Raw genomic sequence first — 12,748 nt, forward strand, 5'->3', positions numbered from 1 at the left:
ATGGATCTAAGCTACAAAGACCTGGATTCTTCATCTCTATCTAGATTCTTTCTGACCTTTGTATTTCCCCAGTCAGTTTTTTGCACTGTTCAAAAAGGATCACTTGAGCTGAAATGGGCTTGACTATTTCTTGGGTTTTGAGTTCATCAATGAGCAATGATCTGAAAATAAATAGAAAACTTACAAGCATTCCAAAAAAACCCGTAAGTAATTAGTGAGAGCTTTTAATATTGTGCAATCCAGAGAATAGGGAGATTGTGTGTCAAGGTAGTGGAGAAAATTGAATTGAGCTGGAACGAAAATTTTACTGAAATGGGAACTTCCCATTTCATTCCTTCCCTCCAGGGTTGTAGTCATATACTGTAGGTGCTCCTTGGGGTTGTATGCGGTCTGGAGAATGCTGTCTGGACTTGAGACCACAGAATCAAGTGATCTTAGAAAAGTGGCCAAAACAAATATAACTTTTCCCTTTTTCCAGTTGCCTTATCTCTTATTCATCCCTTGGTACAGTAATATGGAAATTGTTTTAATTAGGAGTAGGTCCCGAATAATTTTCAAAATACATATTCTGTATTTCAAGAAAAATTCTTAAAAACTAAGTATTTTCTTTCAAAGTTTTTATTTGAGCAAAATATATATTATATAAGATATTAGAAAAATCAACACTGACAACAGAACGAAGTTACATTATTACCATAATTATAATTTACTTATATATTACTTATTTTATCATTTAAAAAATTCTAAGTATTTACTCTGAAATAATTAAAATGATACCCTTGCTGAAACATTTAATGGTTATATAAATGAATCATTTTTTGATTTAGTTAAGGCAAAGAAATAATTATAATTTCACTGTTCAAAGATGTGAGGAAACAGCATGTTCTCTTGACCTTTGAAGGTGTCTCTTTTCAAACTTAGTAGTTGAGTCCAGTAAAAATTGACAACGAGGGTTTTCAAAATTGAAGAATCTTATTATGTATTTTGTATAATCATTTATCTATGTAATCACTTATCTGTGGCCTGTAGATTTTACCTTATTTTATGATAACATATCACCAGGCAATGCACTGGGCATATAGGAAGTATGCAGTAAATACTTTTTGAACTGAAGTTGACAAACATCACTCATTATATCATTCCTAACAACCAAACTGCGTGTAGCTTTTTAGCCTTCTGGTGACACGATGGAATAGGACATCATATTCAAGCACATCAGGTCCTTGGAAGAAATAGTAATGTTCTAAAAATGAAAACAAACAAATAGTTTAATTTGCTGGTCTTTCTTTAAAAAAAATAACATAGATATGTGTTTTTATAGGTTATTGAGGTTAGACAAGGTCTGATTCAAGATTATAAATGTTGGGTCTCAATGTTATGATCATTATACAACTACAGATGTGACAAATTCATTTGAGTAATAAAAAAAATGAAAAAAAAAAAATGTTGGGTCTCATGGTTGAGTACCCTGTCCCTAGATATCTGACTATTGTCAGTCTTTCACTACAAATGTCTTCATTAACTTTACTGAGAAGGGGAGTTCCCATCGTGGCTCAGTGGTTAACAAATCTGACTAGGAACCATGGGGTTGTGGGTTTGATCCTTGGCCATTCTCAGTGGGTTAAGGATCCAGCAAGCCAGCGGCTGCAGCTCCGATTCGACCCCTGGCCTGGGAACCTCCATGTGCCTCAGAAGCGGCCCAAGAAATGGCAAAAAGACCAAAAAACAAACAAACAAAAACAAACAAACAAAAACTTTACTGAGAAGGTAGTTTGGTTTTTAGGGCTGACCCTTAAAATACATATGGTTCTCAAAATCGCCCTCCAGGTGGCGAACTCTGAGTGGAAGAGAGGAGAATGGACCCAGGCCAGGCACACAAAAACCTTAATGGGGAAAGTCAAAAAGACAGAGGAGTGGGAATAAAACCCAAATATTTTGGTCCAATCAATTTTGCCTAGGCTGATCTCACTTAAATACATTCGCAAACACTAACTCAAACAAATTCAAGATTCTTCTGTCCTGCTCTCTGCCTCAGTCCACAAGAGCCTGTGAAGGGTAAAAGGAACTGAAAGAAATGTAAAAAACTCAGGATATAAAAACAGATGGGAGTTCCCCTTGTGGCTCAGCAGGTTAAAGAGCGGACATCTCTGTGAGGATGTGGGTTGGATCCCTGGCCTCGCTCAGTGGGTTAAGGATCTAGCATTGCTGCAAGCTGCAGTGTAGGTTGCAGGTGCAGCTTGGATCCAGTGTAGCCAATGGCTGTGGCATATGCCTGCAGCTACAGCTCTGATTCAGCCTCTAGCCTTGGAACTTGTGTATGCTGCAGGTGTGGCTATAAAAATAAATAAATATTTTTTTAAATGAAAGACTCCTGTTTGCTTGACTCTTGGCTGCTATCTGCTCACTCCCACATACCATGCAGCTTGATATGATCAGAAATTCCAGAGACTCAGGCACATGGAAATGGCAACACTCATATAACCTTGTAGATCACCATAGTAGAAATAAACCATTGGTCCCACCTCACTCTTTCTTCCAGCCCCCTATTCTGAGCCAAACACACTATGTACTTTCCCTCTGTAGTCCTATGGAGAACTGCAGTCATTTCTCTTCCAATTTGGAGCCCTTTTCTCGGTCTTGGAGGCTTTATAATCAACTCAGTATTTTACAAAGGGATTTCCAGTATCTTCATAGTTTCCTAATCTACTTACTGTTGTAATAGAAGACTGCATCAATTGTAGGCCCAATTCCTGGGAAATATGTGGTAATCGATTTGGGATAGCCGGGGTCCATGATGTGCCTCCTCTCATCATACCTGACCAAAGAGATAACCAACAGAAACTCCATTAGAAAATGGATTTCATGACATTAAGCTTGACACTTCATGATACGAATCACAAACCCCACCTTACTCTCTCCTGAAAAGCTCTTCTTCAAAGGGTTTAAACTGCATCCATAAGAAAACCAAGGACCTAAACAGGTCATGGATTTATTCCAACTCCCCACAGGACTCAAACCGTAGGCTTCCTGAATTCCAGTCAAGCACTTTCTCCCCTCCTCCACAACACTTCCACTTGTGCTAGGACCTGCCTGTCTAATTTCCAGTTAGTGAAGACCTTGCAGGATCCACTATCACTAGAAAATGGCCTCCTCCTTTTGTTTTCTTGGGTCCAGGTCCAAAGGAATCTGAAAATCCATATACTCTCCAAACTGACCGATAACTACTATGTCTACATCTATACCACTGTTTTTCAATGTGTTTCTGCTATGATGAGTAAAATGACATTTTATTTAAAGTGCTCCTTTTAAAAAATGCAGGGAGTTCCCATTGTGGCTCAGTGGTAACAAAACCGACTAGTATCCATGAGGATAGGGGTTCAATCCCTGGCCTCCCTCAGTGGGTTAAGGATCCAGCATTGCTGTGAACTGCGGTGTAGGCCACAGACACAGCTTGGATCTGGAGTTGCTGTGGCTATGGTGTAGGCTGGCAGCTGCAGCTCCAATTCAGCCCCAACCCAGAAACTTCCTATGCTGTGGGTGTGGCACTAAAAAGTTACAAAAAAAAAAAAAAAAATAAAGGGTTGTATTATCTCCTGTCCTAAACCAAAAGTACACAGAAAAAAACTAAGTTGAAAGTAACTATTCCAGTCTTATATTTTTTTTATTCTTCTCCCAGAAGGTCCACAATTTTTGGGAATTTAAACAGAACTGCCTTCTGAAAAACCCCATTCCCTGTTTGTTTCACATCTTAGAGGACAAGTTACTAACCATTAAGGCTTACCTCCAAAACTGGTTATCTACAAAAAAGTAGGTCTTATAGATACGGGGGTTAAAAACAGCAGCATCAATTTTTTTCACAGAGTAAGGGAAGCCCAAAGTATATATGCTCTTGGGATAGTTTAACTGTGATTTCAAGTTGCTGATTAACCAGTATTTATCATCTGTGAAGAGAAAGGGTACATTGGAATCATGCAGAAAGAGTAGTAGAAATTCTCACTACAAACTCACTACAAAAAAAATCATTTTTTTATAGTTCTAAAATATAGTGGTCCTTGTTCTTAAACATGGTCTATGCGCTATGATTCTGTATTTTTTCAAAAGTATTATCATGTTATAGTTTACAAAATTTTGCAAAATGTTTTACATATCACCTAAGTATTTATACTACTTTAGACTATAGTTCAAAGCTACTATTAGTAAAATCTGCAGTGCTTTTTGGTCTATGTTTATAAAAAATAATAGTAGTTCTTTAATTTGTTTTCCTTGGAAGTAGATGCCATAGCAACACTAAAGATTGCAATTACCTTTAAAAAGAAAAACATGATTTCTGAATCCAATTTCATAAGCAGCTTGAATACCAGATGGTAAGTTTGCACCTAAAGAAGAAATTAAACTAACTCTCCTCTCTGGACGCTCAGGATGCTTCCACCAGAAGAACCTGACATGAAACATTTAGCACATGTTAAAAAAAAGAAATACAGATTGAAGAACCATGAAATGCAAGTGGGAAGATGCTATGAAATAACTTAATGTTTCTTTCCATTATCTTCACATTCCATTCCATCAATGTTTATGTAGGAGCACCTCATGGAAAGGGTCTTAACAACCCTGATAATAACAATCATCTCAGTAGGAAAAACTGGAATATGGAAGTAGCTTGGAGTTTGGAATCAAAGGATCTAGATGTTAGTCTGACCCAACGACCCGTCACCAGTTTTGTAACCTAAAGGAAGTCAACTCAACCTCAAGTGTCTCAGTTCCATCATCTCAGAAATGGAGAATATTTGTCCTACCTACCAAATACTAATCTTTTCCACTATCCCACCCCTCCTATATTTGCTTCAATCTCTGTTCCAAGACAAAAACCATAAGTCATCCTGGAATTCTCTTCTTTATAATTAAGAATTATCTTCTAAATAGGAACTCTGGTACAGCCTTAATTCCAGACTTCACCATTTTAATTTAAATCTATGATTAAAATAGTCTGACTTCTCTGCTACTTATCTTTCCCCAACCCAGATTCCTATCACAGATCCAGTTTTTACACTCCAGTTTTCTAGTTTAAACAAATATAATCACACCGCTCGCCTGCTTCAAGATCTTCAAGGTCTCTCCACTGCCTACAGAATCAAGTCCAAGTCCTTACTCACAAGTTTTATCTACTTCATTTACTATCATTTTCCACTATTCTTTGACAAAAAAAATTCTAAGGGCTAAGCCTTTAATATTTGTTAAATATGAAAATGATCCTACCTGTCTTTAAAGAAAAATATTTTATCTCTCACTGTAGTGACAGCATCAAAACTCAAATTGGGGTCACAAGCAGCTGGGTCTGAACTGTCAGGATTTGATGAGGGTTGATGTTTTTCTGGGGGTCCTGAAAATACATTTCAAGAAGCATTAGGGGTGAAAACGCCTTTTAGTTCATGAGAGGAAGAAACATTCTTTTTTAAACATTCAATTTTGTTGATGAACATATGCATAAAAAAATTAAGCTTTCTACAATGCTCACAAGAAGCATATGATAAAGATCTCCCCCCCTCCTCAGATGGTCGCAACATCATGGAGGAAAAAAATCTAATCACTCTGTTCTCCTGTTCTGATTAGACTATTTCTCTGTGTGTCCTCAATGGACAATAGTATGTAGGATAGAAAGAAGAGACTTGAGGACTCAGGTTTTGTCTCTGGCTTGAGCATTAACATACTATGTCTCTTGTGCTCATCTATAAAATAAAGATAATATCTGTGCTGCCTACCTCATGGAATTTTCATAGGGATCGCAAGAGAAGACAGATGTTAAAGTTTTATCCAAATTCAGATGATATGAGATTATTCATAAGAGTGAAGATTTTACTTGGGCAAAATGGTAAAGAAATTCAACTCACCATAGAGAGACTGAATGCCACGTATGTCATCAGCAGAGAGATGAAATGAGTTGTAGTTAATATACGGGAACATTATGGCTGTTGGATCATTGGAATGGCCAAGACCCAAGGAATGGCCAAGCTCATGAAGAGCAACTAGGAACAAGTTTGTGCCTAAGAGGAAATGAATCAAAAGAAGGAAAGAATAGTGAAATATACTGACAGCTAGAGAACAATAACACATTTGACACAGTGAAAAGGGAAACATTTAGAAATCCTTGACTTATTTTTCCTCCTTCTTGTACAAAGTTTTTCAACGTTGGCACTATTGACATTTTAGGCCAGATAATTCTTTGCTGTCAAGGCTTTCCTGTGCATTACAGATGTTTATAAATCTCTGGTTTTACCATTAAATTCCAGTATCAACCCCTCTACCACCACCAGTTTTGACAACCAAAAAGATGTTTCTGCACATGTCAAATGCCCCCTTGGGGAAAAATCACTTCTGCTTAAGGACCACTGTACTAGCAGAAAAATAAAATATATTCTGTTGTGAAATTTTCTAGAAAAACCCAGCTGTGTTCATTGCTTTTAAAGCATTCTCAACTCACATGGCCATGTTTTGCTTTTAATCAGGCTTTAGTAACCATTCTTTACAAAACCCAAATCTAAGGCCATATTAAGTTCCATAGAGAAGTCTTTAGTAACCATTCTTTACAAAACCCAAATCTAAGGCCATATTAAGTTCCATATAGTATGAGCCACTAAGAAATACAACATAGTATGTTTAATCCTTATGCAACTGAAAGGAAGACATTACATTCTCTGTTGACAGATGAGGACACAGCATCAGTAAGATTAACTGACCAAACTAAGCACCTGAGCTAAGATTAAAATCCAAATTTTTTGGCTCTAAAAATTCCTTGGCTCATCCTTCCTATACATGATTCTAAATTAATTCAAAGAGAGTGTATTTACATTTCAGACCTATTTACAGTACCAAGTTATAGTTGTGGTTGTTCTTTTTTTTATGTATGTCCCAGAGAATGCACTTTTGTAGATAAGAGATAGGGGTATGTCCTTACACACAAATTTCCTCATTCCCAGAAGATTTGAAAATTCCTGACTGTTACTTTAATTTATTTTTTGATACGCATTCTAGTCTAATGCCTTCATTCTGGTCTTTTTCTATGGCAAAGTTGAAGCTCAGAACTGACTTCCAAGAGTCACACACCACTTAGCTACAAAACCTGATCTTGAAATACTCTCCAGGACCAAAAAGTGAACAAAGAGTTCCCACCTCACTCATACAGATGTCTAGGGACACAGAACCTCCAAGCATCCACTGTAACACACGGGTCCAGTAACTAACTCAGAGATGCTTTCACTTCTCTCAAATAATGAGGAAGAAGAAGCAAAGACTGCTTCTCTTCAGTCTGCATAACACTGGAAAGGGTAAACAAAGCCTTTTACAATCTGGCCTAAATCTGAATTTTTCCCATTTCCAATTCCTATACTACTTTGTACAAAAGACCACCATTTGTTCCCATCTCAGAATAATGGATTTTGGTTGGTCTTCTGTTTCCTTTTATATATATTTTTTGCCTTTTAGGGCCACACCCAAGGCAGATGGAAATTCCCAGGCTAGTGGTTGAATTGGAGCTGCAGCTGCCCACCCCAGCCACAGCCATGCAAGATCCAAGGGACATCTGTGGTTTACAGCACAGCTCATGGCAATGCCAGATCCTTAACCCACTGAGCGAGGCCAGGGATCAAACCTGCATCCTCATGGATACTAGTTGGGTTCATAACCCACTGAGTCACAACGGGAACTCCCTTTTGTTTCCTTTTAGTTTGTGGGTTTCTCAAGGGCAGGACAGTATCCTTTTCATCTCTGTATCCAAACAACCCATCACTTGCCACCCTAATAGAAACTCAGTAAACATTGTGCAAATTGTTCCTTTAATTCACTATGCCAAAATTGGGCTGAGGATAAGCTTTTTAAGTTAGAATTTTCATAAATAATTTAGTTTTTTGGAAAGTGTAGAATTAAGCAAATCAAAAATTAGGCAACATGGACAAGTGGAAACTATAGCTTGAGCTAAGATAAGATCTAGGAAGTAAATGTTCTGGCCTCAGCATTTTCATAAGGTAACTACTAACCTGCTCTTTTCTTTATCTGTAAGGATCTACATTAAATGACTTTCCTAACTTTCTTTAGAATTCCAAAAATTCTGCTAGGTTAATTAGTGTACATCTCTCCTGTCAGATGAAGAGATGATAACTTAGTACTTATGAGCACTAAGTAACCTTGGATAAAACTGAGGCCGATTTAATATGTCTAGCTGTGGCTTTGAGGCTCAGCAAGGACCTAATCCTACGTCATTTGTCTTTGGACAATGAAAACATCCTCTTCTCAATCAAGGATTTTATAAGCCTGAGGTTATGTGTCATACTAAAACAAATAGCCTTTCTAGTCTATAAAAATATTGCCATCCAATACATGCAATATCAGCCAGAGAGGGGGATTGCTGAGTAAAACCTATTCTTGATGACTTTCTTTTAATTTACTTTCCATATGAGTCAGTCATATAATCTAGAATTTCCAATAGGAAGGTTTCCAATACAATGGTTTAAATTTTCCACGGGATAGTGACTTCTCCAAATAACAGGGGATACTAGCTACCCTCACCTACCAAATGTCTGGGAGAGATGCTCAGTTATAGCCCCTCTGTAAATGCACATAAGGTTTTGTTAAATGACCAGTTGGGATTTGGAAATTTTTATCTCTGAACCATAAGAATCTATATGATCATATAACCTTATACGGATCTCTAAATTCTCTATAACTTCATCTTTCTGTGTCACTATGAATCTAAGAATTTGTCAGCATATAATGAATTGTGCAAAAGAATACCCCATCCTAGGATTATTGGACATACACAGAATTTGTATCTGTGTTTGCTTGAGTTTATAGATTTGCACTGCCAAAAACGGATCCCTTAAATAACAGCTTTTTTTTTCTTTCCATACTATGATTCTTAAGGTTTATGAGTTTATAGATTATCCTCATAGATTCTTAGGACTGCCCTTTAAAATAATCTAATCCAGTACGCTCCATTTATAGAGGGTAAAATTGAAACAAAGTATTAAATTTTATTGAGTGACAAAATTTTAATCAGCTTTCCAATCTTATAATCCTTTCTCAGAATATATCCTTTCAAAATCAGGGTATAACTTAGAATTTGTTAGGATTTTCCTGTTTAGAGGAGTTTGCCGGGGAGGGGGGGGGGTGTTCTACCTACCTTTGTTGTTTTTAGTCCAGATTTCAGCCTCATCAAAATGTGCATCTCCACCAATACCAGGTCCAGGTGCAAAAGCATGAGCTAGGACTCCCCCTTGGCCATCAAAAGAATTGAAGTCTCCATGCTCTTATTTAAAAAAAAAAAAAAAAAAAAAAAGAAGGAAAAGGAAAGAAGTCTATCAAGACATGCTCTATAGGTCATACTAAATGAGACAGATGAAGTAAGTCCAAGTTCTCTACCTCCAAGTGCAAATTTTATCATGATGTCAGCCTCGCCTGCATCAATCTTTCTGAATTTCAGGGGGGTCACATTACTCCATGCTTGAAAAGCTTTCTGGATGGCGTAGTCAACATCCTTAGGCCTCATGTCAGGGGTGTAATTGTTGATTCTTTACCAGCAAAACAAAAAGGTGAAAAACACATGGAAACCATGCATTAATTTTGCCTTATCACAATACTTCATTTCTGCTAGCATCATTAGAAAATGAAGCATTTCATAAATCTGTAGTTCAGATGAGGAAAATTCACTTCATTGGCTACAAAAACATTTTTCTTTGGACACCTTACTCCTTAGATAGACTCTAACTTGATTTCAATTCATTTATGATTTACAGATCATAATTATGAAGGATTTGCATTTATAGAAGCTTCTGCCTTTGTTCCTGCTCCCAGACTTCTGCATTTATCCTTCTAAACTAGTCTATAAAACTCTCCCCTGCCTCTTATTTATTGTAGATTAAACTTCATTTTCCTTTTATCTACAGTCTTCCTATTCTGCTGTGGACCAAAAACCAAACAACTCTTTGTTGAGGAACAATCCTCCCCTGGGTTCCCAGTCTAGGGGTCGAATCAGAGCCGTAGCCACCAGCCTACACTACAGCCACAGCAATGTGGAATCCAAGCTGCATCTGCAACCTACACCATAGCTCACTGCAATGCCAGATCCTTAACCCACTGAGCTAGGCCAGGGATCAAACCTGCATCCTCATGGATACTAGTCAGGTTTGTTACTGCTGAACCATGATTGGAACTCCCAAGAGACACTATTTTAACGCAAGGATTGTGTTAAAAATTGAGAGAGGCTTCCTATGGACTTCCAGAGTCAGGGCTTTATCTAGATGATTCAGGTTTCTAGAAGACAGGGGGAATATGGAAAAATACTTGGCTACAATGTTACCTGTAGGTGAGAAAATGTTTCTTCCATACTGGCCTCCCTGGCATGAACATGAAATTATGAACATCGGGCACTCCACATCGAGGTTTGTGCATCATATCCAGAGTGGGTGCGTCCAGTTGTCCGGTCACATTTAGCCCCAAGAACTGCTGCATTTCCTGAATTTTATCTTCCATGGAGTGCCCATTGACTTTAATTTTTGTCATTGGCGTTGTTTCTATCGTCAGCCCATAAAACTTTCCCAAGAACTTCTAGGAATAAACAAACAAACAAAAGCCATTTATTAATACAGTATTATATGTGGAAAGGTTTCAGTCAAAGCTCTATATTTATAATTCAACTGAACACTGATACTTTTCTCAAGGCAAGATGCCCATGTTGGGGTTACTCAGTTTTCCTAAATCTCTCCCATGTATACATGTTATCACAGTTTTGTTTGATTTCCCTCTCTTAATCCATCTCATGTCAATTTAATTTTTAGACTAGCCAGAAGAATCTAGAAGGGTAGAGAAAAATTGCTTCTTTCCAGACGTCTTTTTCTTACATTCTTCTTTGGGGAAGAAAAAAAATAAGTGCTGAAAGCAAATAGCCTCTTTAAGCAGTTTTCTTTTTTTTTTTTTTTTTTTTTTTTTTTTTTTTTTTTTTTTTTTTTTTTTTTTTTTAATTTAGATTTTATTTATTTATTTTTTTTTGTTGTTGTTGTTGTTGCTATTTCTTGGGCCGCTCCCGCGGCATATGGAGGTTCCCAGGCTAGGGGTTGAATCGGAGCTGTAGCCACCGGCCTACGCCAGAGCCACAGCAACGCGGGATCCGAGCCGCGTCTGCAACCTACACCACAGCTCACGGCAACGCCGGATCGTTAACCCACTGAGCAAGGGCAGGGACCGAACCCGCAACCTCATGGTTCCTAGTCGGATTCGTTAACCACTGCGCCACGACGGGAACTCCAGCAGTTTTCAACTAGTACTTTTCAAGATAAAACTGGTCAGTGCAATAAAGAAAAAAAAAATCAAGCTCTATGAACACTATAGTGTTAATACTTACCTGAGCAAATACCACATGATTTTCTTCAGGGCTTAAATCATTCAGGGGAACAGCTCCAACAGCAGTGACCTGCAGAACCAGGATCAATGGAAGAAACTTCATTCTGCACTTCTCCTGAATGGTTTCACCCATTTTACTCTCTGTTCCTTTTCAGTTTGAGTTCCGTAAATGTCTCCCTTTATATAGCTCTTAGGCCAGGCTCTCTGAACGTGAAATCCTTTGCATGACTCACAGTTGATCTCATCCTTTGATTTATCTCAAAAGCATGAAACACAAGTATTACCTTATTCGAGGACCAACAATGGGTCAATTAACATCTAACCCATCAATGGGTCAAACTCATCACTCACTCAAACAACTCAGAGTATATTTCTTCAAAATAAGCCTCAACTTCTAACCACCTTATAAAAATAAACCTTTATACAAGAAATATTAAGCACCTGAAATATGAAGAAGACTTAAAAATGCATTTTAAGGGAGTTCAGGATCTGAACTTTTACAGTAATACTTTCCTTATATGTATTATAGTTGAAATAAGCTTTTATAAAAAACTAAATTTAAGAAGTTAGATAAAGTTCTTTTGCTAGAATACTCTGTAAGCTGAATCTCGCTCCCTAGAGAACTGTGATCTAGAGATTGCATATTTAGAAAAGAAAAGTTTATAGCATCATGCTGTTTCGATGTTTGGTCTCTGTATTGTTCAGGCTAAGATCCTGTTCCTATAACTTCAGATCTTCAGGCATATAAGTTGAGACCCAATCTCACCTGTGTACCTAGGTAGAGAAATTCCAGAGGTGAGTGTCCTTTCCTCCTTCTTGTTGGTAGCATGAAGCTCAACATTTCAACTTGGAAGACAGTAAAAGTTTGCCTCTAGAATCTCTCCACCTCCCTATCACCTCAGCCTTCTCCCTCCTTGGCCTAAATGTCTAATTAACACAGAATCTGCCTCTCAGTCAATAAAAAATATTAAAAGACTAAAAGCATTTAAGAATCAAGAAGTAAATTATAAGGGTAGAAGTGCCAGCGATGGGGCATCTTCCTGATTCTGTTTGAACAGGCTGCAGTTTGGGGGTATGTAAAGTAGTGTGTCATTGCTCTGACCCACCTTCAAGGTCTGGAAAATGATGGATGCCTCCCAGAATTTCCCTGAGGACTCCAGGTGAATGATTTCCTTCTTTCTTCCTACTTAAGTAAGAAAGGGTGTCCTTTGCATGTTACCTGGTATTTACTTCCAAACTCTGCCTTTTTCAAGCTCTGTGATTAAACCTCTGGGACCTTGAAGTATCCACTTGAAAATGAGGATAAGAGCATTTGTCTCCTTATGCTTTTGTGATGATTAAATAAGATAATGTATAATAAGTA

General features: G+C 37.7%; 1 protein-coding gene across 1 annotated transcript; it reads right to left on the reverse strand.

Moving 5' to 3' along the window:
* Positions 1–1,142: 1,142 nt before the first annotated feature.
* On the reverse strand, positions 1,143–11,488 carry MMP12 (matrix metallopeptidase 12). Its single transcript, NM_001099938.1, is given in 10 exon segments — positions 1,143–1,243; positions 2,712–2,815; positions 3,782–3,941; positions 4,305–4,438; positions 5,254–5,377; positions 5,886–6,038; positions 9,170–9,295; positions 9,409–9,557; positions 10,346–10,593; positions 11,387–11,488. Coding segments are annotated over 10 exon segments (1,401 nt in total).
* Between the last annotated feature and the right edge of the window lie 1,260 nt (positions 11,489–12,748).

Source organism: Sus scrofa, chromosome 9 (assembly GCF_054392235.1).
Source record: "Sus scrofa isolate SSC_HxYL_T2T_F1_AM1 chromosome 9, Sscrofa_HxYL_maternal_Yorkshire_Landrace_v2.0, whole genome shotgun sequence".
NCBI lineage: Eukaryota > Metazoa > Chordata > Mammalia > Artiodactyla > Suidae > Sus > Sus scrofa.